General features: G+C 45.8%; 3 protein-coding genes across 12 annotated transcripts in view; 2 read left to right on the top strand and 1 right to left on the bottom strand.

Moving 5' to 3' along the window:
* FBXW4 (F-box and WD repeat domain containing 4) overlaps window positions 1-5,739 on the top strand; it is a 74,755-nt gene extending 69,016 nt beyond the window's left edge. Inside the window, exons 7-9 of the mRNA XM_082223459.1 lie at window positions 3,557-3,697; window positions 3,860-4,001; window positions 4,982-5,739. Coding sequence (XP_082079585.1) covers window positions 3,557-3,697; window positions 3,860-4,001; window positions 4,982-5,098 — 400 coding nt within the window. The 3' untranslated portion in view covers window positions 5,099-5,739. The remainder of the gene's footprint in view (window positions 1-3,556; window positions 3,698-3,859; window positions 4,002-4,981) is intronic.
* Window positions 5,740-6,738: 999 nt separating this feature from the next.
* On the bottom strand, window positions 6,739-16,524 carry DPCD (deleted in primary ciliary dyskinesia homolog (mouse)). Of its 5 annotated transcripts, none has more exons than XM_082223468.1 (6): window positions 16,391-16,524; window positions 14,924-15,004; window positions 13,501-13,625; window positions 12,398-12,531; window positions 8,445-8,547; window positions 6,739-7,835 (listed from the first exon to the last, which is right to left on the bottom strand). In XM_082223468.1, the coding sequence occupies exons 1-6, from the start codon at window positions 16,515-16,517 to the stop codon at window positions 7,731-7,733; spliced, it is 675 nt and encodes a 224-aa protein (XP_082079594.1). In that variant the 5' UTR covers window positions 16,518-16,524; the 3' UTR covers window positions 6,739-7,730. The 5 variants fall into 5 exon arrangements, with proteins under 5 accessions (XP_082079594.1, XP_082079595.1, XP_082079597.1 ...); XM_082223469.1 differs by lacking the exon at window positions 16,391-16,524 and adding an exon at window positions 15,844-15,980; XM_082223471.1 differs by lacking the exon at window positions 16,391-16,524 and adding an exon at window positions 15,537-15,677.
* POLL (DNA polymerase lambda) overlaps window positions 15,976-25,326 on the top strand; it is a 125,842-nt gene continuing 116,491 nt past the window's right edge. For 3 of the 6 annotated variants that reach the window (XM_082223456.1, XM_082223455.1, XM_082223452.1), the window contains exons 1-8: window positions 16,942-17,082; window positions 17,961-18,115; window positions 18,416-18,713; window positions 18,908-19,079; window positions 20,408-20,716; window positions 21,336-21,509; window positions 21,688-21,816; window positions 24,957-25,125. In XM_082223456.1, coding sequence (XP_082079582.1) covers window positions 17,024-17,082; window positions 17,961-18,115; window positions 18,416-18,713; window positions 18,908-19,079; window positions 20,408-20,716; window positions 21,336-21,509; window positions 21,688-21,816; window positions 24,957-25,125 — 1,465 coding nt within the window. In that variant the 5' untranslated portion in view covers window positions 16,942-17,023. Of the gene's footprint in view, window positions 16,055-16,895; window positions 17,083-17,960; window positions 18,116-18,415; window positions 18,714-18,907; window positions 19,080-20,407; window positions 20,717-21,335; window positions 21,510-21,687; window positions 21,817-24,956; window positions 25,126-25,326 lie in introns of those variants that run through there. The other 3 variants (XM_082223454.1, XM_082223457.1, XM_082223453.1) reach the window with 3 other exon arrangements.

Consider the following 25,326-nt stretch of genomic DNA (forward strand, 5'->3'; position numbering starts at 1 on the left):
TTGCAGGTTCGATCCCCATATGGGACAACTGTATATTCCTGCCATGCAGGGGGTTGGACTGGATGATCCTCAGGGTCCCTTCCAATTCTATGCTTCTATGAATTCTACGACTTTTGGATCAGTTTGGACAGGCAAACCTCAACTTATCAGGATGTTCTTGCCCAGGAGTTAAAGGACCATCCTTTCAGGTGTTCCTCCTTTTGAGAGACAGGAAATCCTCTTCATATCTTGAGGTTCTGCATTTCAAGAGCCGGGCTGAGGAATATGGCAAAGCCAGAGAAGCAAAGCCAGGTCTCGGGAGAGCTCCCAGTGTGTGGTGCTATAGTTGCCTCTGTATGCTTCCATATACATCTGGCCAGCATCCCTAAGTAGGATGCCTAAGTATAGCTCCCACTAACCTCATTTCCCCCAGCTCCTCCTCTGAATTGCAAAGCGGGGCAGTTTTCTTTGTTTTTGTTTTGGCTAGGAGTCCCTCTTTCTTTAGATGATGGGTCCCCTGCCTCTTACTCCTGCCCTGATCCTGCAAACGTCCTCCCCTCATCTACCTCTAGCTGCATATTGTATAGAGCAGATGGGCTACACTCCTTCCCTCCAAGGGTTAATGTTTTAAGAACTTGTCCAGCAATTCCCTGCCTTGAGAAACACAAAGTGCAATAACACAGCACCCCTGGATTCAGGTTTTGTGGGTGGGTCGGGGGGGGGAGGGATGAGGATTAATTCCTGCACTTGATGTTAAAGCTTGCCCAAGAGGTTTGCCTTGGGGGGAGCATCGCTAGGGCCGACTGGTTGTGTTAAATGGTTGCTAAGGCCTTGGCATTACAGCCCGATGGAGTGTTCCACAGTCACGGTCACGGAGGGAATTACACAGCCACAAAGAAATTGTTATTCTCCGTAATCTGCTTTTTGGAGAGTGACTGGGGGAGATGGGCCGGCCCCAGCAGGCCGCCGGTGCTGTGATCATGGAAGCGTGTTGGCTCTGGCGAGCAGGGCAGGGCTCACCTTCTGATCTGGGGGACAGCAGTGCTGCTGGTGCTAATCTGCTTTCTCAGCAATTTTGCTCCTCTGACACAACGGTGTTTACTTGTTTGAACATCTCCCGGGACTCTATTTCGCCTATTGTGTGGTCTTTATCCCCCCCACCCCCAATGGGGCTTTAGCCCAGATTACAGATGGAATTAAGGCCTCTGGCTCGGGTGCCCCAGAAAGACTGATACGGGATCAAGGAGCAGAAAGTAACAAAATAACTGGGAGGAGGGGGAGGCACTAGTTGCTTCAGGGAGTGGGGCTGCATTGTCCCACGGAGCGAGAGCCAGTGCGGCAGCCTGAAAAGCAGGCGCTCGGTGCTTTGTGACTAGTTCTGATTAGACCGTTAGGGAGGAGGAGAAGGGCTGGGAACATGTGGGTCTTTAGTGGCTGAATGGGCTTCATTGGACACTGCTGTCTGAGTGGTAGTGAGAACTGTGGCAGCCCGGCTTTCTCTTGCAAGGGAGGTGGATTAGGAGCATGTATTAATTAATCAGAGAGCCCTGTGCTAGACAGACCTTGTAGCTGTAATGAAGGAAGGGAACTACTCAGCTGTCTTATTCAGCCTCTTATTCTTTGCAATCCTTTTGCCTTTCGTGACCATTTGGTCCTTAACTGTCTCCTGATATAAAGTTGCATTCTCATTCCTTTATGAAAATGCCTCCTGAATAAGGTGGGGCATTGCAGAAGCAGCTCCTCTCCTTCCAGTTTAGTGATGGGGAAGTGGCTGCAGAAAGTTCTGCAACCCGAGCCATGTCTGTGAGACTGGGTCCCTGTGAAAGCAGCCTCAGGTGGCTTTTCATCTAAAGTGAGCCTGCTCAATAGACTGATTCAGATCATGGGAATGAACACAGCCTGCCTTTCAGTGTTGGTTGTGTGATGTGGGGACACTTAAAAACAACAACGATATGGTCCATCCCCAGTCCTCCCCAATTTTAGCCGTATCATGCTTCCCCCCTCCCCCCCGAAGGCTGCCATGAGAGATAAGCTGACATGAAAGATAGGGGACTGCTGTATCCTGTGTAATTTGAGCACTAGAAAAAGTCTAGATAGTTCCCTTGGGCATTGTTGTCTTGCAATGCTAAGAGTTCACGACAGAGCAGGTTGAAATGCTTTCATGATAATGATGGAAGTGCAGTGAATGCTGTCATCTCTAACACTAACATTACATGCAAGAGGCTAGCTGGAAGAAGGGAACCAATCTAGGTGAACTGAAAGAAAGGGTTTACTGAAAACAAAAAGCATTCTCTAGGTGAGAACAAAATAAAAAAAGGAAATGAGTCTTGGAGAAATGGAGTTGCTTTTCAGTACTGCAGAGATGCTGCCTAAAAATGCAGTGAGCCAGAAAATGTTTCCCATGAGAAGAATCCTTCACTCATTCAGAGTTGGACAGATCAGAAACCAAGGGCAGCTTTACTCATCACATGGCAGCAAATATCGTTTTTGCCATGTATGTGCAACAAAGGGAGTCAAGGCTTCCTAGCAATTTTCAGGGTACACATGCTTCCAAACACTGGACTCTTTTTTTTTTGCCATGTTCATGCTTTACATTCTCAGGTATACAAGTAACCATTTTACATGAATGCTGGGGGCGGGGGGGTGGGTGGAGTAACAGGCAAAAGCTTCCTAAACAATTGAGCTGTAGAATGCAGCTCACTGCTATGGTCCACAGTCTTCATGAAAACCTGCTTTCCGTTCTGAACTCTTGCATTTACAATTGATCAGTGATCTTCCAGCCATAATGTGGGATTGCACTGATTGAGTGTCTCCTTCCTTGCTGTGCTGGTATTTGTAGACAAGAGAGGATTGCTTAGGGCTATTAGCACAAAGACAAAATACATAGAACCCTTGGAGAAGCACAATTGTTTCCAGCACATGCTGTTTTCCACTATATCAAGTAAGTGTTCCTTCAGTCTACCAGGGAGGTCTTTTGCGTGAGTCTTTGTTTGTCAAGGATAGTAGTGCTCTCAACAAAGATTTATTTTCTGACACAGTTGTACGTCTTGCTGTTCACAAAGTGGTTGCCCTCTCTTGCCAAGGAAGCCCCAAATTGTTGTGGCTAGATATAGAAGCAGAGTGCTAAGAAAATAATACCAGAGGGAGAATTATACTACAGCCAAGCATATATACCCGTTCATATTTACAGAGATCTTCTAATGACCACTAATGTGGTGTCTATGGATTCCACAACTAGTATATTATCTAAATTAATCTCCATCCTTGCTAATATAAGGGCTGCTTACCAGTGATCTTTGCTTTACAGAAAAACATATTAGTTCTGCTTAGTGTGCGAGGTAGATTTGAGTAACAGCTTTTATACTTTCAAAGGAAAAATGGCTATTATTTATTTGTCCTGGTAGGCAACCTGTGCTCTTTTTCTTTTAAAAAAACTGGATACAAACTAACCTGCACTTGAATGATCCTTCAACACTTTCGTTTCATTAATCTTCCCTGACAGAAGAACTGCATCAAAACAGAAGCCTAACGTATGTAATAAAAAGATGTTCAGTACCATAATCGGTTCTCTTTTCAGTGGGCAACTAGTTTCCTGCCTTGGGACAGACTTCCATCGAGGAGCTGGAGTCCTGGATGTTTTCTATGAAACACCTTCCACCTTGCTGTCTTGTGGGTATGATACCTATATCCGATACTGGGATTTACGGACGAGCACAAGGTCAGTCTTGCAGCCTATTTATCAAAGCTGGTTGGAAAAACTTTGGTTGCTAATTTCCTGGGTGTCTTGCTCTGACATTCCAGGCTACCCATAAGGACGGGTGATCCAGTATGTGGAAAAGAATGCTCTAAAGGTCTTTTGTGACATTTTTCTCCCCAAAAGGGAATGTGTCAAACAATGGGAAGAGCCTCACGACAGTGCCCTATACTGCATTAGGAGCAATGGGAATCACATGATTGCAAGTGGATCTTCTTATTATGGCGTGGTCCGTCTTTGGGATAAGCGACAAACCAGGTGCTTACAGGTAAGTAATCACCATTATGTTTCCAAAAGTTGGTAAAAGGGGAACTATATCAAGTTTCCCGTACAGGGACTAAGGGTGTGGAGATGTGGGTCACTTCTGCTCATTCCTGATTGCTTTACGTAAACAGTAATAGATGGGAGTTCAAATACCTACTCAGCCATGAAGCTTAGTAACTTGTTCAGTGCTGGTTGGTTGGCATCCGTCTGTCTCAAGACACAGTGGAGTGTGCCTTCGGGGGTGAAGTCCAACCACTGCATTAGCAGCACCAAAGTGACCTCCCTGGGGCACAAGCCTGCTACACACTAATTTTTGGCTGGGGGGGGGGGCGGGAATTGTGTTTGTCACCTTGAGCTCCAGAAGGGTGGGATACAGATGTTCTTACAGGACCGAAACACGCCTGCCAGCTGCTCCATATTGTCATAGTACTAGGACAAGGAATTGTGTTTATGACTTCATGAGACCAGGTACAGGTTTTAAATGCTGACATGCTGTTTTGTGCTGGTTTTTAGGCAGGAAACTGAACTGATTCATTTTTAATGTTTTAATAATTTTAAAGTTTTCATTGTTTGAACTCTGTGTGAACTGCCCAGGGGACTTTGTTGATTGGGCAATCAAGAAGTGTTCTAAATAAATGAATGCAAATTATCTGGGAGAGCAAGGAATTGCCTATGGGGCTCTGATACAACAGCTTTGGGTTCAGTCAAACTCCAAAGATGTCAGTAGGAATATATCTGTGTAGTGGCGATTTCTCAAGCTATTGCTGCCACTTTGAGCTGGTCTCATTCAGAAAGACAATTGGCAGTGCCCTCACTGTTGCTCCATCTCAGTTCTGTTATCTTCTTGCTATGATGCAGATGCAGAATTACAGGATGCAATGGAATTTTGTGGGTGTTGGATGATTGCCATCTTATCACTGGCTCTCATTCCTGAATAACAGAAACCACCTATCTAGGAGGATCTTTTATCTTTTTTCTTTACAGAGCTTCTACTTGTCATCACCCACCAGCAGTCCTGTGTATTGCCTGCGCTTCAGCACCACTCATCTCTATGCCACCCTGGCATCTGCCCTGTATGCCCTTGATTTTACTACCTCCTGATGGAGATTGGCTTGGACTGCAGATATAATACCCAGCTCAGGGAGCACAAAAAGGAAATGATTACCTTGACAGAACAAGCAGCCTGAAACTCATACTAAGTGCTATGGGGGAACCCAAGGAAGGAATGCTCACCTGCCTTCTGGTTCCATTAAAGGCTAATGTCTCCTTGCCTCATTTTATTTTGCACATTTTGGGGTTCTGTGTTGCATTTTAATTTATTTGAAGGCATTATTCAGCTTGGCAACTTGTGCATTCTCTTTTGCTATCAGCATAGATTCTGTTTGGGCCTCTGAATGCTGCAAGCCAACCATTCTTCATGTTTTGGATTTAGTTTAGGAGGATGGGACTAGCTGCTTACTTCACTGACTCTCATCACTGCCACATAAATGGACACTGGGCTATAAGACCAAAGCCTTAGATTACTCTGTGCAAATTGTACCAATTTTTAACTGGCTGCATACAAGGAGTGCTGCACTAGAAAGGTGTTGTCAGGTCAATGTGCTAAATAAATTTTACAATGGGAAGAAAGAATGTGAGTTCAAAACCAGTGACTGACTAATAGCTGTATAATTTGAATAGATTCATAGGATCAAATGCAATGATTTGCTTACCTAAAAATAAAGTTATTTCTACAGCTGTAACTTTTGAAACTATGAACTACATCAGGCGCATCCAACTCCCAAGAGACTGCGATCTACTCCCAGTATAAAATAACTGGCAATGATCTACCCATTGTCAATGGAGGTGTTGAGCTTTTTTTTTTGAGGGGGGAGGAAAAAAGACAATCAGGGGGGGAAATCATTAAAAAGGTGCATATCACACACTGTGATACAGCTAACATTAATTTCGCTTTCCCGCAACAGTCACTGCTGCTGCGGCGCCAACGAAGGGACCTAGCGCCTGCAGTCCATTAAGGGGACATTACTTGCCTGCGATTGACCGCAATCTACTAGGATGTTTTTCTCCGAGAACTTTGTGCAACATCCATTCCTTGTTACTTCTAAGAGTAGGACACAACAGGGGGAAAGTAGCCAAGTACCCTAGCCCGTCAGCCACTCCCAACAAACATCTGTGTTTGTGACACGTTCCTTGATCATCCTATCTCCAGCCTTCCATTAAGATATACAGTCCTAACAAATTCAGTGAGCGACACTGAGAAATCAGCGTGCTTAGGAGAGAACCCAAAGGTTAAAAGATCTTCAGGAATACAAAAATTTATAGGGCAGCCCCCAGCAGCAACTCATTGAGGACTGAGCATGCCTAGCCAAAGAATACTGAATGTCCAATGAGGGGGGAAATGGCTGGACCGCTGAACAGCAGCTCTACAGACTATAACATTTTGTTGCAAGTAACCTTGTTGGTTCTATTTGCCATTAGTATAGCAGAGTTCTATGGAAACTAGGAAAGGCTGTGCTTTTAAGGTTTGTGAACCTGCAGCTTAAAGATAATCATCTACCTTTTGCCTGTTGTGTGCCTGGCCTATGTTGTTGTTTAATTAAAAAATTCTAGCCAGTATTCACATATAAAATTGGGATCAGGCTGGGAGGGATATAGTTTTCATAGAAGAATGACAGAATGGACAGATATTGTTACAAGATCAGGTTATTCTTCCACGCATACGGGATTGAGAAACCAGCATAGAAATTTGAACATTTGCTTTTATTAAAATGAAATTGATACCTTCAATAGTGGTACAAACTGGCATAAATGATATACTGAGAGAGGTCAAAGTATTGAGAGCTCAGAATATACACGTTCTAGGGCAAAGGCAGTGGGAAAAAATCCTTTATGCTCTGTTTGAAACAGGTTGGGTGTTCAGTTTGAGGGGCAACTGCGGGCAGCTGACACTGTCAGCTGGAAACTATGTAAGATATGCTTACTTGGTTCTTGCACTTCCCTTTATATCAACTTTAAATGCTATTGCATGCAGTAGGAGAAGTAATGGTACTCATCTTTTTTCTGGGACCTCTCTCCTGCCATATTCTTGAAGACAAAGACACAAGTTTTTAGAACCTTTAAAGTAATTCATAGTGCTATAGAGGATGCATATACCATATTGGCCTGAGTATAAGCCTCACACCCCCCCCAAATTCCGACTGTGAAAAGTGAAAGCGCAGCTTATATTCACGACCTTACAGTATGCAGCCAGGAGTGTGAGGCAAACAGCGCCAGGAGCGCAGCATAGTGGTGCCCGCCCCATATGTAGTCCCCCAAGGCTGGGAAGGGAGAGAGGGAGGAAGGGCAACGCAGCACGGCTCCCCCCCCCCCCAGTATGCAGCCAGCAGCAACGAGGAATGGAGCAGCTGATATTTGGGCATTTTTTTTCTTTTTTTCTTCCTCCCCTCCAATTTTAAAGGTGTGGCTTATATTCAGGCCAATATGGGAGTTTTGGCTCCCCGAGAATTGTAATTAGCACACATACAAAGACGTCAACTCCTAAGAGACTGGTGCTTCTCACCTGTGCTGGACACCAGCAGGCTGATGGGGAGCTCTAAAAGTTTTGCGAGAAAGCTCTTTCAGAATCTACAAACTCAGGTAACTTAAGTCCTTCCCCAGAAAGTTTGTCTCCAATCATCTCCTTTATTAAATAAAAGTAGTAAAATAGATACAGATGAGATTCTGCAACTGCTGGCTACTGTGTCTTGCATTCCCCATCTCCATTATTAGCTGTCTTGATCTTCTTTAGCTCCTTTTGCAGCTCCTCCTCTGCAGCCAGAATCTCTGCTGGCTTCAGGTACTGTGAAAATGAATAAGCCGCATATATCTCTAGCACAAACAGAGCTGTTACACAGTGTCATGGTTGCAAGCCCTTGGAAATTCTCACACTTGCGAAGTCTTTGCAGTCACCCCCAAATTCAATAACACTGAGCATAAGAATTTACAGAGGAAATATAGCATAAAATTGTATCTCAAATGCATCTGATTTAATGCATGTTATCTCATATTGGAACTTAACCCTGGTTAGACTACTGGACTGTACAGTCTCCCCTGGCAAACTATGCACTTAACTTTGCTGGCTATTACATTCTACTTCATATACCCAAGCAGTTTTGAATATCTACACTAAACATTACAGCCATAAGAAAAAGATGGTTACTCATGGGAGAGGAGGAAATGTGTAAATCCTATGGCATTCTAAACTCTGAAGCAGAAACAGAAATAGTAATTAGGATTTTTCCTGCTAAGCCTCAAGAGACTTATTAGCTCCTAATTTTGTAATTTTCCATTGTACTTATGGGCCTATTTTTCTATTTGTTTCCCCAGTTTTCACAAAGGTGTTGATACCAAAAGGAAGGCCAGGAAAAGTTCTGAGTTACATTGACAAATTAGTCTTATAGGTACCTACCGTGATTATTAATGTGTTATTGGCATGAGTAAAGCTCAGAGCAGTACTATCCAAGGGCAGTTGGAATCTGTCTAAGTCAGGAACGGAGAATTTCTTGTAATATCTGAAGGTAAGCATGAGAGAGAATGTGAGGGTAAGACCAATTTTTGCTGTTATTTTTGTCATCTTTGGAATGCTAGTTCATTATGATGTAATCCTATACATAAAACCTAATCTCCAAGTTAGAGAAACAGAAATGCATTCATACTTCTATTTTGACTAGAAACAGTTTCAATATTTAACATTGATCACTCTCCCAACATGGCTGCATGTTTAATCAATTTTAAAAGCACACATTTTGATTGATTCTGAAGATGTCCCTGGTTGCTGGGACTATAGTTTTTTTTAATGCAAGTACATATAAATTGCAGTGGCAAGCACCATTTTAAGATATCCCACCTGCTATGAGAGAGGAGGGATTCCACAGATGATATCTACTACAACACAGCATCATTCAAAAATGAAGTGTGCTTGTTTTCCCCTTAGATTTATTTTCTCATGTGCACATTTAGGCTGCAAACTATCTCCCTGATTTGCTGTGCAGGTCTCCCTCTGCCCAGTCCCAAACAGCTCCAGCAGCTCCACTCCTCCAGTGTGCAGCTTCTAGATCCTCCTACCAAAGGTGTGAGCAGGAAGGGGTACAGCTGAGTCAGCACCACTGCTGTTAGTTGATGGCACTGGTCCAGATATGGGTCCAGTTGCTACACCAACCCCAGACTAGCATAGTGCAGCGTTTTCCACATAGGTTTGCCTGTGTGCCCTGCGTTCCATTCCTGCCAGCATGAGTGCAGTGGTGGCTACACCATTCTGTCCCACACCCCAGCTAAAGTTGGACTAGCTCTATTAATGAATTTTATTTTTATTAATAAGTCAATATGAGTACAGTGGTACCTCGGTTTTCGAACATAATGCGTTCTGGAAGACCGTTCGACTTCCAAAATGTTCGAAAACCCGAGGCGCAAAGGGTGGCCTGCAAATTCAATAGAGAAAACTGAATTTCAATTTCCAAGATGCGTTCGAAAATGGAAGCATTTACTTCCGGGTTTTCGGCATTCGAAAACCAAAACGTTCGACTTCCGAGACGTTCAAAAACCAAGGTACCACTGTAATGCTAACTGACTTAAGGTTTCTTAATCATGTGAAAGCTGTGTTTTCCAAATATGGCTGCAGAGTGCTGGGTAAAGTGGGAGAGAACCCTAACAATTTGAAGGGCTGTTTATTTTCAATTACCTTGAATCTGTACTGGTTCATACACCTTTGTCCTGCCAAGTATCTGGTGGATCTAAACAGTCTGTCTTCTACCCAACTATGACTTAACAAATCTGAGTGAACATTATTCTTATCTCCCCCCTACCCCACCCTCTGCACTACTACCATTTAGCCCCTTTGTTACTCTTCCCTTGTGAAATTCCCTCCATCGCATGGACATGTTTCTGGTGCCCCAAACTGAATGGGAGAATTTATTCCCTGGTGTCAGGCCCATAAGCAATCCTTCTCCATTAAGCCCGTTCTGCTTAGAGGTCGACTGCTTGAACTACTGCTGCACAAAACATGAACCCTTTATTTTCCAAGCCTTCGCGAAAATGCATACAAAGGACAACCACCCTTGGATGCTTTGCCTGCTAGCAAGGAATGTTACCGCAGGGCTTGGAGCCTTCTGCGTAAATTTGGGAAAGGTGGCAGACATGGATAATAATAGGGGTGTCAAAGGTTAAACTGCAAAGATTAGTTGAACACAAAGACATGTTAAGGAAGTGTTAACTTCTTACTGATTGAGACAATAAAAAAGCAGGTCCCAGAAAAAGCCCAGTGTTTCAAAGAGCCTAAGGAGCCCGCACTGGGAACACCAACTTTGCCCCCCAGCCTTCCCCAGGACTGAAGTAGTGGGAAAAATAATACCTGGTATGGTCTCCAACTAAAATCTGTGAGAGATCAAAGGAAAACAGATCTGCTGCTTTGCCCCCTTCTAGTGTAATGTTAACTGCTACCTTGCCCTGCAATAATTGAATCTGCTGTGGCTGAAGAGGCTTTGCCTGTTTGTTTGGAAAGTTTGCTTTAATGGATTTGTTTTACAGCAAGAGGGCTAGAGCAAATCCCACTTGAGCAGCCTTTTGCTGTGGCTAGAGGGGCCAACAATGAATGAGTTGGAGCGGATGGCAATATTTTCTTTTTTAAGGTCCCTCGGGGCAGCTGTGTGTTCTGGCAGGGCTCCTGTGCTGTCAACAGCTGCATAGTCAATGTTCAATAGGTTTAGTTTTCTCCCTCAGTGCATCTCCCTGCGTGGAGATTTCATCTGTTTAACTTCTGCCTGCCATGCAGCTGTTGGAGGCATAAAGATATCCCTAAGTGTAGTCTCTTTGGACTCCTAAGTGCAGGCATGGACTTGTTTACCCAGCCACAAGAATTTACACAGTTTTTAGGAGTTTATATTTAGCCTAAACAAAAGCCTGATTTTGGTAAAAGCACTAAGAGTACAACAATTGTAAAGAAGATCAAATACACACAGCATCTCTGCTCCTCTCTAAATAATATACCACTAGCAATAAGGGCAGGAAACCTGAATTCAGATTATTTTATCCCTACACCACCACTATTCACCATATTAGCAGCCATCTGTAGTCCCAGAAGCTTTTTGAAAAAGGACTTCACCGGCATTCTGAGTAGCAGGGGTGGGGACTGCAGCTGGCCAGGCCTTGCTGGAAAGGGAGTTCCATAAGGGAGGTGCTACAAAAGAGAGCAAGCCCTCTCCTGTAAATCTTAAACTACAGAGAGGCTTACAGGGCAGGAGACACTCCTCCTTATGTGTCATCTTTTGAGTTCAAGATGTGGATGCCAACCCAACACTTTTGCCTTTCACAATACATGTCTTGCTTATTGAAGAGGAGATCCTGGGGATTTGATCCTGCACACAGTTAAGAGCAGTTTACTCCAGGTATATCTAATGTACCTAGATGTACCTCATCTTTCCCTTCTTGGTAATCTCGCAGTTGTGAAAACCAAAATTATCTCCCTTCTTCTCCTCTTCTGCACAGGCCTGCTAACCAGTAGCCCACAAGCAAAACATGAATGAAACGGCTCTCTACTGTTGGTATTCAGAGATGCTATGCTTTTGAACGTAGAGATACCATTTAACTATCATACCTAGTAGCCAATGATAGGTAAATCCCCTATCAATTTGTCATGTTTCCTTTAAAGCCATCAAAGCCAGTGATCATTGGCCCATTCTGTTTTATGAGTGTGAATAAGTCCCCTTTTTTGTGTGGCCTCAATCTACTGGTAATCAACTTTGTTGGTTGACCCTGAATACCTGTGTTATGAGATGCACCATGCGTTTCTGCGGAAAGTTGAGGATAGTCAAGGGCTGCTTAAATCAAGAAGTACTTAAGCATCTCCATACCTATCAAGAGGAGGCCATTGAGCAGCAAGAACTTGATCTTGCACCTGCCAATTGCAGTCAGATAGCAAAGATGCTAAGTGGAAGGCCTACAGGGTCAATGTAGCCTGGCCTTCATTGTGAAGTGTTCGACAAGTCTCAACCATATCCATGGCCCTTTACTGTCACTGATTAATAGTATTCTTTGCCCTCAGAAGAACTTTAACTTAAAAACATAACTGGCCAAAGACAGCAAAGCAGCTCTTTGCCAACAGCACCACCTCTAGGTAATTTTCAGGGATTGCACAATAAATAGGTTAGAGAACGGAAGGGAAAATCAATGTCCCCCCCGCCCTGACTTCTTCATCAAAAATTGGGATTGAGAAATGCATTTGCTTCTGTTTGTAATGCTATTGTCAAGCAGGAAGAGGAGAAGTGATGAAACTTTGCAATAAGTTTTCTCCAGATCCTGGGCTTTATCAAAATCTGCAGCCCCCCATGCAGCTTCACCCCACCTCAGGGGAACCTTGTGCTTACTGACTTCTTATTTGTTGTACGGACCACACAGCAGCGCTCATCCTTCTCCACTGAAACGCAATAGACATCTTTAGGATAGGGCAAATTCCGGATCCGCCACTGGAAGCTGTTCTTGGTGTCTTTGCGCATAAAGATAGGCTAGAGAAAAGGCACATTTCAGTTATCCTGGCATCACTCAGATGGAATAGATAGCAGTGGGGAGTTTTTGGCTTTGCACATTCAGGTGCTTGGTCTAGTTATGTGGACCCACATAGCAGTACTGAGGATGGGGTTTCTTTTAAGTCACCCCCCACCCTCACTTACAGTTCTTCAAATGTATCAGGAATTCTCTAAGTCTGTAAGTCATTTATATAATTTCCAAGCAGTCAGAGGCTTCTTCAGGATACACAAATGAAACTGATGTGGAGGAATGGGGAGGAAGAAAGCTGTATTAGATTTAAGCCAGAAGGAAAGAAAACAGGTTAAAGTAACAAAGGTCTCATAGATGAGGAACAATGTGGTCTCTGGTAGAGGTATCATGAGCCTGTTCCACAAGGAACATTGGTTACCCCATTCTGGTGGTGAGATCATGAATTTCCCTTGGTCATTCTATGGAGAGAGCTATTTATCTTAAGGAAGGGCCATAGAATACTGGGACAGCACATGCCTTGCATGCAGAAAGTTTTAGGATCTGGCACCTTTGGTTAAATTATTTTAAACAGTAGCACTTGGAAACATTCCTAATTCAGTAAGTAGTTGCTGCCAGTCAGGTAATATTGATGGAGCAATAGTCTGACTTGGTGTGAGACAGATTTACAAGTTTATACCAGCACTAATGTCATAGGCATATGTTCTCCAGTGAGTCAGGAAGTAAAGTCACCTAACAGAGTACTACATAAGGGTTCCCAACCTGGATACATCCCCAAGGAAACAGAAACCATGCATCACCTCTTTCTCTGTTCCAAAGCTAAGATGAGCTACATTATGTTACTTTGCAATGGAAGCATTACTACTCATCTTAAGAAGCCAAACTGTAGTCTCAGAATTCAGAACAGGTAACCTAGGAAAATGAGACCCGTAGCAATTTCAGAGGTGACTGTGATGTAGAAAGGAACTTGCCTTACTTACATTAGTACTGCTCTCCTTAATGAGCTCACGATCCAGAGGTCCTGATGCAAGCAAGTTTGGCTCTCCCACCTCAACCTGCCAAGTGCCACAAGCACCCAAGGCATTCTTCTCTCTCCATTTCCTCACTGCAAAGAAACAGAAAGGAAGCACCTCTTTCAATTGCTTTTTCAGGGAAACATCCTCAGTAAATTTGCATTTGAGGATGGGATTCTCTTGACACTTCAAGGAGTAACTTCAGATGTTGCATGACTGAGAATTTTGATATAGGAGTAAGACATGATTAACAAGAAACTGCACTAGGCATGGTGTAGGTTTTCTGGAAAAAACTGAAATAAGAAAATTTCCCAATGCTAAAAACCAATTGAAGCTGATTTAACAATGGTGGGTTATTTATACCTTAAGTTTTAATTTATCCTCAGTTATGCCCCGCATGCTGAAAGGGGCTGCAGAGCCATGCACAGTTCCCCACCCATGAGATCCACATGGGTATGGGGAACCGCATAACTTGAGGGTGGGGCTATCATGCTCAGAGTTTCAGCTCCTATAGAAGTCTATATATGTGGCCTTACCCAGCTCAGATGTTCACACTCAATATGCAGATGTTGGGAGATGTGTGATCATGAGGCCTCAGGGGCAAGGTCAAAACAATCAGGCCTTCAACTTTCATGGAAATATACTCACAGAGTCTTTTCTGGCTCAGACATACATGCTTAATGCATGTTACTGCTGAATTTTATGGAATAATGCAGTTTTAGAATCAAACAAATGTCCAAGGATAAATGTAGTATTGGGAAAATTTCCTACTTGCATCACTGCTAATATGTAACATGCAAGCTCATTCTAGAAGAGTATTCTTTCCTGTGGTCCTGTCAAGTATGAATTTGCTTCCTAACTCAAAGTACAGTGGTACCTCGGGTTACAGACGCTTCAGGTTACAGACGCTTCAGGTTACAGACTCCGCTAACCCAGAAATAGTACCTCAGGTTAAGAACTTTGCTTCAGGATGAGAACAGAAATTGTGTGGCGGTGGTGCGGTGGCAGCAGGAGGCCCCATTAGCTAAAGTGGTACCTCAGGTTAAGAACAGTTTCAGGTTAAGAACGGACCTCTAAAACAAATTAAGTTCTTAACCCGAGGTACTACTGTACAATTCTATTCTACTTCTCCTATGTTGGAAATAATAACCAAATTGAGAGGATGAAATGAATGATTCACAAGTGGTCTAATTCAAAGCTGCGCTATAACGAAAGGCATTTTTGACTGGGAACTTCCCTTTTGCTATGATCAACATGAAACCCGGACCTGTGCTATGTGCAGCAACTGTCAGATGCAAGCTCCTACTTCTCATCAACCTGTACTATTAATAGGCCAAGCCCCTGTTATGACCAATTTTAAAATCCTAATAAAGAAAGGAAGCTTGCTTACAAAGCAGCTGGTTTGTCTTCAGGTCATATTCCTCTGCCATCTCCTTCCCATTGTCAAACAAGTAATGGATTTTTCGCATACCTAAGGAGAGCAGAGGTGTGTGAATCCACAGAAATGATGTAGAGAAAAGTCCCACCCACTGCCACACTCCCTGACCCTGTTTTCAGCTACCCCAAGACTTAGCTGGAGAAGCCAAAAGTCTAGACCACAGCATCTGTGGCATTCTGGCATTCACAGACTGCCACCCTAAATCATGCAGCTTGATCTTATGGGACAGCGGACAGAGATTTCAATGGGACTGACCCAAGTGTAAATGACTAAGGCCCAACCCTTTGCAAATTTACTCTTAGTTAAGTTCAGTTTTAATTGTTATTTTAAGAGATTTATTCCCTCACCCTTCGACAAGTTCCCAGGCCACCTCACTGGGGCTGCTTCCCAGGTAAGCACAAGAAGGGCCGCCTCCTCAGTCGAGCCCTTGGGCTGTACGTACTAAAGCAGCCTTAATGCGAAGGTGACAGCCCAACTCACACTCACCTGGAAACAAGCCCAAACTGATCACAGTAGGATTCACTTCTGAGTAAATATGCATTGGATCGCTCCTAGACCCCTTTACCTTGGAAGCAAGTCCCACTGGAACCAATGAGTCTTATTTCGGAGAAGACATGGGACAATAGTGTTGTAACCAAATTTATTGTGGCACAGGCTTTCGTGGACCGCAGCCGGCAGTCCTAAGCCCTGCATTGCACACACCCCACTGGCCCCGGGGCTCTACCTTCCCCGCTTCCTCGTACTCGCCCCGGTCCACCCCCGTCCCTCGCCGGTGATCGTCCTCAGCCCGTCAGGATCCGGGCCTCGCCGCTCCCCGCTCCCTCCGAGCTCCCCGGAGGAAGGTCTACCGACGACGCCCCGCTCCCATTTACCGTCCCCCAGCAGGGCGGTCTTCCGCGCCGCACGCAGCTGCTCCAGCCAACTCGGCCCGGCCATGATGCCGGCGGACGCATTGCCAGGGCAACCGCCCTACACTTCCGGCCTCTCCTGACCGGACACGGAAGAAAACGCGGCGCGGGGGGAAGTTTTGCTGCTTCTCCCCCCTCCCTCCCCCAGTCCTCTTTCGCGCCCGCGCCTCCCCGGGTAAGTGAAATAAAACGCGAAATATCTCCCCGCCCCCACCGCGCGCGCTCCTTCCTCCGCCTGAGGGGCGTTTCTAGGCCTCTCCGCGCGTCTCCTTAGCCCCGCCTCCCTCCCTCCTTAGTGGGCCTCATCCTACCCGAGGGGAGATCAAAAGAGAGCGAGCGCACAGGTGCAGGAAGAGTCGGCGTACCTGCATGCCTGCCGGCGCGAAGCCTACTGCCACGTGGAGAGGGACCTGGGGCCTGTGGCGGTGCTGGACTACATCTCCCATCAGCCCCATCTCCCAGCCTGCTTGGCCGGGGTGATGGGATTCGTAGTCCAGCAGGCTCTGTTTACCTCTCCCTGAGGCGACGGCAATATTCTCCTTTACATTGCATTGTCTCATCTTGGTCTCCTCACATCTGTCCGGCACTCCACTCTGGAAGTGAGACACCTCCTTCTGGCTTTCTGTCCCTTCTTGCATTCTGCACAAGCTCCACGTCCTTGCCTCCAAAGCTTTCTGTAGCCCTGTTACCAACACCCTGTTAGGTTTCTGCCTGTGAGGTTCCTCCAGCTCTACCACCCTCAGCCATCCTAAAGTCTCTTGCTCCCTCAAAATACTCTACCCTTTCTCCCCTTATGCTTGAAACTTTCTCCCAGAATACCTGTGTGGTGTTTCCTAATTTTTAAAATTCCTCCTCAAATCCTACTTTTTCTGTAAGGCCCTTGGCTCAGCTCCCTAGTTCCTATGCCTTGCTGCAACTAAGGCTGTAACTGAGCCTAAGCACATGCAACTCAAACAATTGTGTGTTCTTTCCCTGTTTATCCTGGCCTCCACTTTTATTTCTCAGGGCCCCAGCAGGGCCACCAGGATTGATGCTCTGTATCCACCACCATTTAGACTCCCTAGTGGCAGCACTGCTGTGGTCACCAGCATCCTGCACCCTTCACAGGCTTGCCTGTGAGCTTGTCTGAGACACCAGTGATGTAATGGATGAATTGCTGAGCAGTCACTCTACTCCCAGCCCATTGCAGCAGCACCGCAACAGGTGACCCAGGAGGAGGCTGATAATTTCTCCACCACCTCCCTGCGTGCTGTCATGGACCTTCTCAGAGATGGTGACAGCTCTGTAATGGGCCAGGAACTGAGTGGTTGCTTGGGACCTTGCCTGTTATAGTGCCACTGTGGATAAGTGTGAGGGGAGGCTGGTGGCTGCAGGAATATCACCACTAGAGGGCCCACGAGGCAGCAGATCCTGGAATGTATGTTTTGGTTTGTGCTGGGGGCTCCAGTGAAGACAGCCTGCCCTGTACCCCCTTAAAAAAAAAACTGGAGCCAAACTGTTCCCCTGAGTTGAATTTTAAATTGAAAGCTCCCCTTGGCAGGGGCCTACCCTCATACTCTGTAAAGTACCATGCACACTGAGGATGCTATATAAATAAAAAGTGGCATCTGTGGAGCTGGTGTGTATTCAGGAATTCTTGAGGGAGGTGGCCTTATGTTACTGCTATGAAGCACTAAGTCTATTGGTCTTTGGCTGTACCACATTTTGCAAATTGAGGCGAATAAGACCCTATTAATGATTTGGTGGGATATCTACCAGGGCCTTTCACCTGTTGCAGAAAAATAAATGGCCAGCTCTAAACACACAACTGAATTAACATAGGGAGTGCCTTTTGCTAGAGGATTCTCTGTCATTAAGGTAGATCACAAGCTAAGGCATGCCCCCTAGAAACTGAAGTTACCCTATTGGCATGTCAGAGTCTTGCACCTCATTCATTTCCACCTCTAGCTAAAGTTGCGTGTAAGGTTACGTTTCACCTGTTGTCATGGGACATATGATAGCTTGATTTTCATTTCAGGTTTACAGATACCTTTGTGTTGTAAGTCACTTCAAACTCTTGCAATCTTTACCATCTTCCTCAGTAAGACTGCTTACTCCTGCCTGGGAAGGAGGCATCCATGTTCCATGGAGCCCCAAGGAATTGTCAAAGCTTTCCCCAAACGAAAGAAGATCAGATATGATTCACAGAAGGCAGTGCCTACAAAGGTACTGAAAGAAGAAACCAAGAATGAGCAAGGTGAGTTTTCTGTTTGCTTCCTCAGCCATGTGAAGCTATGAGACAGCCTGGCCTGCTCTGCCTGAGATTACTATGGCCTAGCTGTTAGTGCAAGTGGTTTACTTTGGGAAAAATCACTTAAACCTGGAAGGTTCCAATCAAATGGAGGCACTGAGTTTTGAAGTCTTATCTGTGTGCTACAAGAGATCTGGTCTTCTCCATACTAGTTATGGCTTCAAGCCGTCAAGACTCCCATCACTCAGATAAGACATGAAGCCCACTCTTGCTTTTCTGAGTCTATTTCTCTCTGGCTTTCATTAGCAGCATGGTTGGAGCCAATCACTGCCTATGTGCTGCAAGCAGGAATTGGCCAGGCCAGGGCTGAGATCTTCCGCAAGCAGATCGTCCAGAATGGGGGAATTGTCTGCAGCCATCTTTCCCCAGATGTGACACATGTTATAGTGGATGAAGGCATGGACTGTGACCGAGCTTTCCGGCTTCTCAAACTAGCCAAGTTACCCCAGGGATTGCAACTGGTGAAGGCATCCTGGCTGAGTTCCTGTATTGCAGCACAGCAGATCCTGAAGACTACTGGCTACAGCCTCTTCATCCCAGAGAAGTAGGTGCCTTTCTTACTTCAGCATGTGGTGGCAAGTTTTATGTGGAAATCCATTTCTTATTTTGGGAATGGACACAGAGGAAAGAGAATTGAATTCCTCATTTCTTTTCAATTTTCTCACACTCTTGTAATGGATAGAATGGCTGCCTTCAGAAGCAGTGATTGCACCTTGCTGTATGTTTGATTCTTGGCAGGTATCTGGATGTGTCAGATACTTCAAAGCAGCAATCACAACTTCTGGATGACGTGATGGTCCAGCCTCAGATGGAGAGTGCAGTCCTGGCACTGAAGGATGAATCTCAGGCAGAGGTTTCCAGCACTCCCTGTAGTGCAGCAAATTCCTCAGGACAGCAAGAAGTTAAAGGGGTGAGCCCGCTTAGCGGATTCCCATTTTTGTGCTTTTGAGCATTTTTGTAGGTTATGCCAGGGTTTTTATTGGGGAAGAGCTGTAGCTCAGTAACAGAGCATTTGCATTGCATGCAGAATGTCCCAGGTTCAATCCCCAGCATCTCCAGGTAAGGCAGGGGGAAAACCCTGCCTGAAATCTTAGAGAACTGCTGTCAGTGTGGACATGATTGACACCTCTTTGTTCCAAAGATGGAAAAGTGCCACGCTTCTCTTAGAATTAGGGAACAATATTGTAATTGGAACGAGGCGTGTGTGTTGGCAACAAATTCAGCAGGTGGAGTCTACAGATACAGCCATTTTTCTCTTCTGAAAGGAGTGAATTTGCCTCTATTAAACAAATGCTGAGCTGTCATTGTAGAAGCTGGGCACCTAACATGTGCTTCCTTTGGTTACTCTGAGTATGTTTTTTTCTAGCAAGCTTCACTCCAGACCACCTAAAAGTTACAAAAATAGGAAAATGTAGAAGGAGCTTTTGGCAGATTGTTTCTGCATTAGAATGTATGTGTGTTATTCTGCTGCTGTCTTTGTTTGGCAGTGCCTTGAGGTTCATTTATGCCAAGTCTCCTCTTCATTCAGAGAATCTGGCAAAAATATACACTGGTGTAAAAGCTCTATATGTCCAGTTGCCTTGAATTTTAATCTTTCTCAACTCTGAAGCAATATTAAAATAAGCTAGTAAAATACTAGTTACAGTGTTAGCACCCTAAAGTCAGAACATAAAAAGATCATATTGACTACAATGTGCTCCTTATAGCATCTTGACCACGAGGTGTAATGAATGTAAGTTATTGTTCAACTTCTTAAGTATTATATTCTTTCTGTTTTCTACTAGTCAATGGAATACCTGGTATGTTCATAATGGGATGTTGCCCCCTAGTGCCTGAAGTAGAGAGCAAAAGGAAATTGTGCCACTAAAGTTGCTGTAACTTGGGACATTTTATTCATGCTCACTCGTCACCACCACTCCAAAATAAAGCCACCTTCATAAGTTATATGAATCCATAGCATTATGGTCACTGCAGGGACTCTGCCAGCTATGCTTTCTTATAGATGATCATCATAACTGAGGGGAGGAACATGTTATAGGCAACTGTTAGTACAGCTTATGCTTTTTCTTTCTCTCTCTCAACCTATCTAACGATTGTGGTGGATCTCACAGGGACTACCAATCCCCTTTAATGTTTCAGAGTCTCCCTGCCTTTGGTGCATTATGAGCCAGTGCCTTGCAATTGCTTACATAAGTAATGGCTACATTTCACAGCTTCCTCTTCTACCTCTCTCCAAAGACAATCTTGGACAACGAGGAAACTGAAGGGGAAGAGCCTGTTGTCACTCTGGGAGAACTGGAAGCACTGAGGTCAGGCCAAGACCCAAACACTTTGCCAGGAGATTCTTCTGTGGCGCTTCCCACTAGCAAGTGGGTTTGTGCCCACTCCTCTGCAAGCAAGAAAATTAATCACAACCAGAGCATTACAGAGAAGCTGGAGCAGCTGGCAAAAGCCTACTCTGTCCAAGGGGACAAGTGGAGGGCTCTGGGTTACTCAAAAGCCATAAACGCCCTCAAGAGCTACCACAAGCCAATCACCTCTTATCAGGTAACTCAGATAGATCTCTTCTAAAGCAAATCCTTTTCTTCTAAAGCAAATCCTTGTTCTTGGGAGCAGCCATTAAGTCTATGGAGCAACTAGCCTCTCTTCTCCTTCCTCACAGTTGCAACTCCTGGCTGCACTGCATCCTGTGTGGCTAGCCAGCAGCTTTGTTGCACAATGGGTCCAAATTGTTGTAAGGTCCAAATTGCTTGTGTTTTAACTTCCCTGGGCTTGGCAGCATCATTCCATTTCTACTTGGGCCACCGTATAGAGAGATTTCTTAAGTATGAAATTAGCAAAAGCCTACACTATGCTTCTGGTCATTTAAAAGGAATGCAGAGGAAGTCTCTGTCTGCACTGAGAGAAAGGCAGAAAAATCTTATAGTCAAAGAGTAAAGATCAGATTTTATTTGCAAAAAATTCATAGACTTCTAAATCCCAATTTAGGAAGGTGGATTCTTGGAAAGGAGGGCCTGTGTTAGATACCCTCAGGAGTCAAGAACCAATTCCCCCCTGCCCAAGCTGAGCCTAGTCATCTCCAGGCTGGAAGCAGCTGATATTTCTAGATTAAATCAGCATTGTAGCCTTTTTTCTGGACAACTGTCTGTTTGTGGCTGTTTTTCAGGAAGCCTGCAAAATCCCTGGAATTGGGAAGCAGATGGCAGAAAAGATTGTGGAGATCCTGGAGAGCGGGCACCTTCGAAAGCTGGACCACATCAGTGAGAGTGTGTCAGTGCTGGAAGTATTTTCCAATATCTGGGGAGCAGGAGTCAAGACTGCTCAGATGTGGTACCAGCAGGTAATTTTCTCTCCTCTGCTGTCAACAAGTGCTGCAGTTTTGCTTGTATTATGGTATCGTTACAAGGACCCAATATGTGAGTTAATTCTTTAGTTTCCTTGCTGAAACTGGTATGGAAAAACCTGCTAATGTGCTAGAGGAGGGAACTTTATACATGTCCCGTGTGTCCTCTGGGCAGGGCTTCCGCACTCTGGATGACATTCGCACTAAGGCTTCCCTCACCAGCCAGCAGGCCATTGGCTTGAAGCACTATGAGGACTTGCTGGAGCGCATGCCACGTGAAGAAGCTGCCCAAATTGAGCAGACAGTGAGTACCCCTGTGAGGACTGTGGGCAGGGCAATGTCGAGGCTTAACAGGTCACATGACACACCTCATCAAATCAGCTCTTGAGGCAGCCACGATTCTGGTAGGTCCCACATAGTTGGACTTCCTGGCAGTTCAAAGGGGAAGGATGATGAGCAAAGCTGCTGCCTGTTTTGCCTTTCCTCTCTCCAGGTTGGCGATTTGGCACATACCAGATTCTGCAAACATGTATAACTGGGATGGGAAGCTTTGGTCCTCCAAATGTGGTTGGACTCCGGCTCCCATCATCCCTGACCATTGGCTGATAGGATTTGGAGACCCAACAACATCTGGTGGACCTCAGGTTCCTCATCCCAGCTCTAAAGAGAGCCTAGAAATCTTACCTGTGGGTTTTTTTGGTGGTTTTTTTGTTTTTTTTTGCTACAAACCAGCAATTCTCACCCCTTTGTTTGCAAGCTCCCAACCTGATAGGCCAGTCTTTCTCTAAAAGGACCCTCAGACTGCATCATGGCAGAGCAGTGGTGCAAAAACACCTTGAAAATCTTTGTGGTGCCCCCCATGGTAGGGAAAGGGAGCTTTTCTAACGTTCTGAACAGGTCTCCCTTCCTTTTGTGGGTTTGATCAGGATGGTGCTCATAGAAGCCAATAGGCAGTTCATAAAATTGTTTTCGGGTTGCAAGTTGTTGGCTTATAGGCTGAAGTTACGTGATCCTTTATCACTGCTTCTCCTGTACGTTGAAATCACCATGGCAGCACTGGGCAGCATGATGCTGTCACTCAGTCACAGTGCCTGCCCCTGAAGAATGCATCGTTGCCAGGTAGGGCATCATTCCTTGCACAGGATTAAAGCTCTTTTGGGAGCCCCTGCCCTTGGGAGTGGACCTATTGTGGGTTTGATGGAATTACCCATTTCTTGCCCACCTCAGGGAGTAGACAAGAGAATGAGGGGATTAGCTGCTGTCCGTCTGAGACCCAAGGTGCTGTGTGGGGCTGGCTGCTTTCAAGAAAACTTAATTGAGGATGCAGAGGGACAGATCTGCATTCGAAAAGCCATGAAAGCTGTTCCCAAATGTTGCAGGGCAAAGGTTAATGAGCTTATCCCTCACTAATGAAGGATGATCCTGGAGACTGACAAGGAGCACTCAGACCCTCCCCCCCCACCGCCCAGCCCCACAACTGCTTCCTTTCCCTCTACCCATGCCACTCTCTATGTTCTGAACCAGCAATCACGTCTTTGTTTAGTAAGATGGATTATTGGCACCGTGATACCCATAATCCTGAATTCTGAAATCACCTTCAAGCGATGCTTTTAAACGAAGCCATCAGAAGTATGCTGGTGCAGAGAAGCTCTTGGGCGAGGGACTCTTCTTTGGGCACCCACCCACTGGGATGTGATTTCCAGCAGTCTAGGGTTTGGCTGCTGCACCAGCAGGACATTTTGCTCTTCAGAGTTTTCCTTCCATGAAATGGGAAATGGCCCAGCCCTGCAGGAGGAGAGTGCCAGGGTCAGCCAGCCTTACGCCAGCCCAAAATACTAATCCCTTATGAATTTTGGATGTCCTGGTGACTTTAGGACTGGTTCTGCTGTGTCACATATTTTGCTACCACCCTTCTCTGCTGAAAGGTCCCAGGTCCCACTCTTTTCCAACCTGCTTCATTACAGCTTTGGACAGAATGTTTTGTTTATGCAGCAGAGCAGGGGCGCCAACTTATAAAAAATATTGGGGGGGCCCATACCGGGGTCCTGCCCCGGGAAGTTTTCTAAATTTTAGATGAAAATTAGTGAGTTTTAAAGTTTTTCTTTAAAGATTTTTTCTTTAAAGTTTTTCTTTAAAGATTTTTTTCTTTAAAGTTTTTCTTTAAAGATTTTCTTTCCATAATGCAAGGCTGCATTTCCCCCTTCCCACCCCAGTTGCTTGCAGGTTAGTTATTCCCCTCCACGCTCTTGAAGCAGGCAATACTTTTTAATTTTTTTAAGGTGAGCTGAATTTCCAAGCATTTGACATTTTGGGTGAGGCGGCGGCATTCCCAGGCGCGGCGAGAGATGCAAACAAAGCAAAAGGGCTGCCCTTTTGGGGAAGGAGGGTTGCTGCAACCTGCACGGCTGCCCTGGCCCCTTGGCCAAGCAAACTCCGCGGGACGGGGGGTGCTTGTAGTTGTCTCTGTGCCAAGAGGCGCCTCGGCGGGGGCCGCCCGCCCCGCAGAACAGGGAGGCGGGGAGAGCAGGGCTCCCTCCCGGGAAGTGAGCGCCTGTTGCGCAGCCGGAGGGTTTCGGCATTGCGGCGCCTTGCAGGACGAGGGAGGCGCGCCGGGGAGCAGGGATGCCACTCCGCGCTTGCTGCCCTGGGTAGAGCCCGCTTGCACCGTGCCCCCATCCCTCCCGGCTCGTGCTGTGTCTTGGTTCGTGTGCATGCGATCCCCTGTCTCACGCGCGGAGAGGCGGCAGACACCATGGGGCTCCTCGCGCTGTTTCTGGTGCTCGGGTGCTTCTACAGGTACGAAGGTGCAGCGGACGCCGCGGCAGGTAAGGCCACAAAGGCTGATGCTCGACGGCGGCGCTCTGCTGGAGGGGCGCCCAAGATTATTGGGGGGGCTGAGCCCCCCCAAACAATTTTTTGAGGGGGCTCGGGCCCCCTCAGGCCCCATGGAGTCGGCGCCTATGCAGCAGAGTAACATCCCATAGTTTGGAAGGGTTATTGTCATCTGTCACCCAAACTACAAATGGGTCACAAGTTAGCTAACCTGCATACATAACAACTCATGTAATTCAGCATCCTGAGAATTTTAGCATTCATTATCACCACTGTGAGAGTTTGAAGTTAAATTTGCAAGAATATAGATACATTTACAGTAAACTCCCAAACCCCAGTCGGGCTCAGTACAATTTTCTGTTGCGAAAGGGCTGGACTCCTTGCCCTCCCTCATGCCCATCAGAAGCCGAATAAATTTAATGATTTAATGATTCATACAAGCAAAAGAATTCAGCTGTTTTGACAAAAGAATTTGAATTATGGTGTATGCTTTGTTTTGTTTTACCCACACTGCTGGGGGTAATTGAATCACCACAGTTGATGGGAATGGAAAGATACTTGAAATCAGCAACTACGCCTCTGCCCGTTCCTCTACACTGTCTTTCACTGCAGGTCAGAGAAGCAGCCCTGTTGATCAATCCTGGGCTGGTGTGTGTTGCGTGTGGCTCGTTCCGGCGGGAAAAGTCCACCTGTGGGGATGTGGACGTGCTGGTGACTCACCCCGATGGGCACTCGCACCAAGGAGTGTTCAGCAAGCTGCTTGATAGCCTCCGGAAAAGTGGTATGAGGGTACTTGTGGGGCTGGAATGTGGCAGGGCAGGGTAAGGGGTCACACTGTTGAACCTTTTCACCACTCTGAAATCAGCAGAATGGGAATCCAGAATGTGTATCTGGCACTGCCATGTTGAGCTCGTCTTGGCAGTTCATCTTAGCACTAAAAGTGCCTGTATCTGGGACTTCTTTGGAAGGAGCCATCCCGCCC

The sequence above is a fragment of the Podarcis vaucheri genome (assembly GCF_965113315.1).
Source record: "Podarcis vaucheri genome assembly, chromosome: 5".
NCBI lineage: Eukaryota > Metazoa > Chordata > Lepidosauria > Squamata > Lacertidae > Podarcis > Podarcis vaucheri.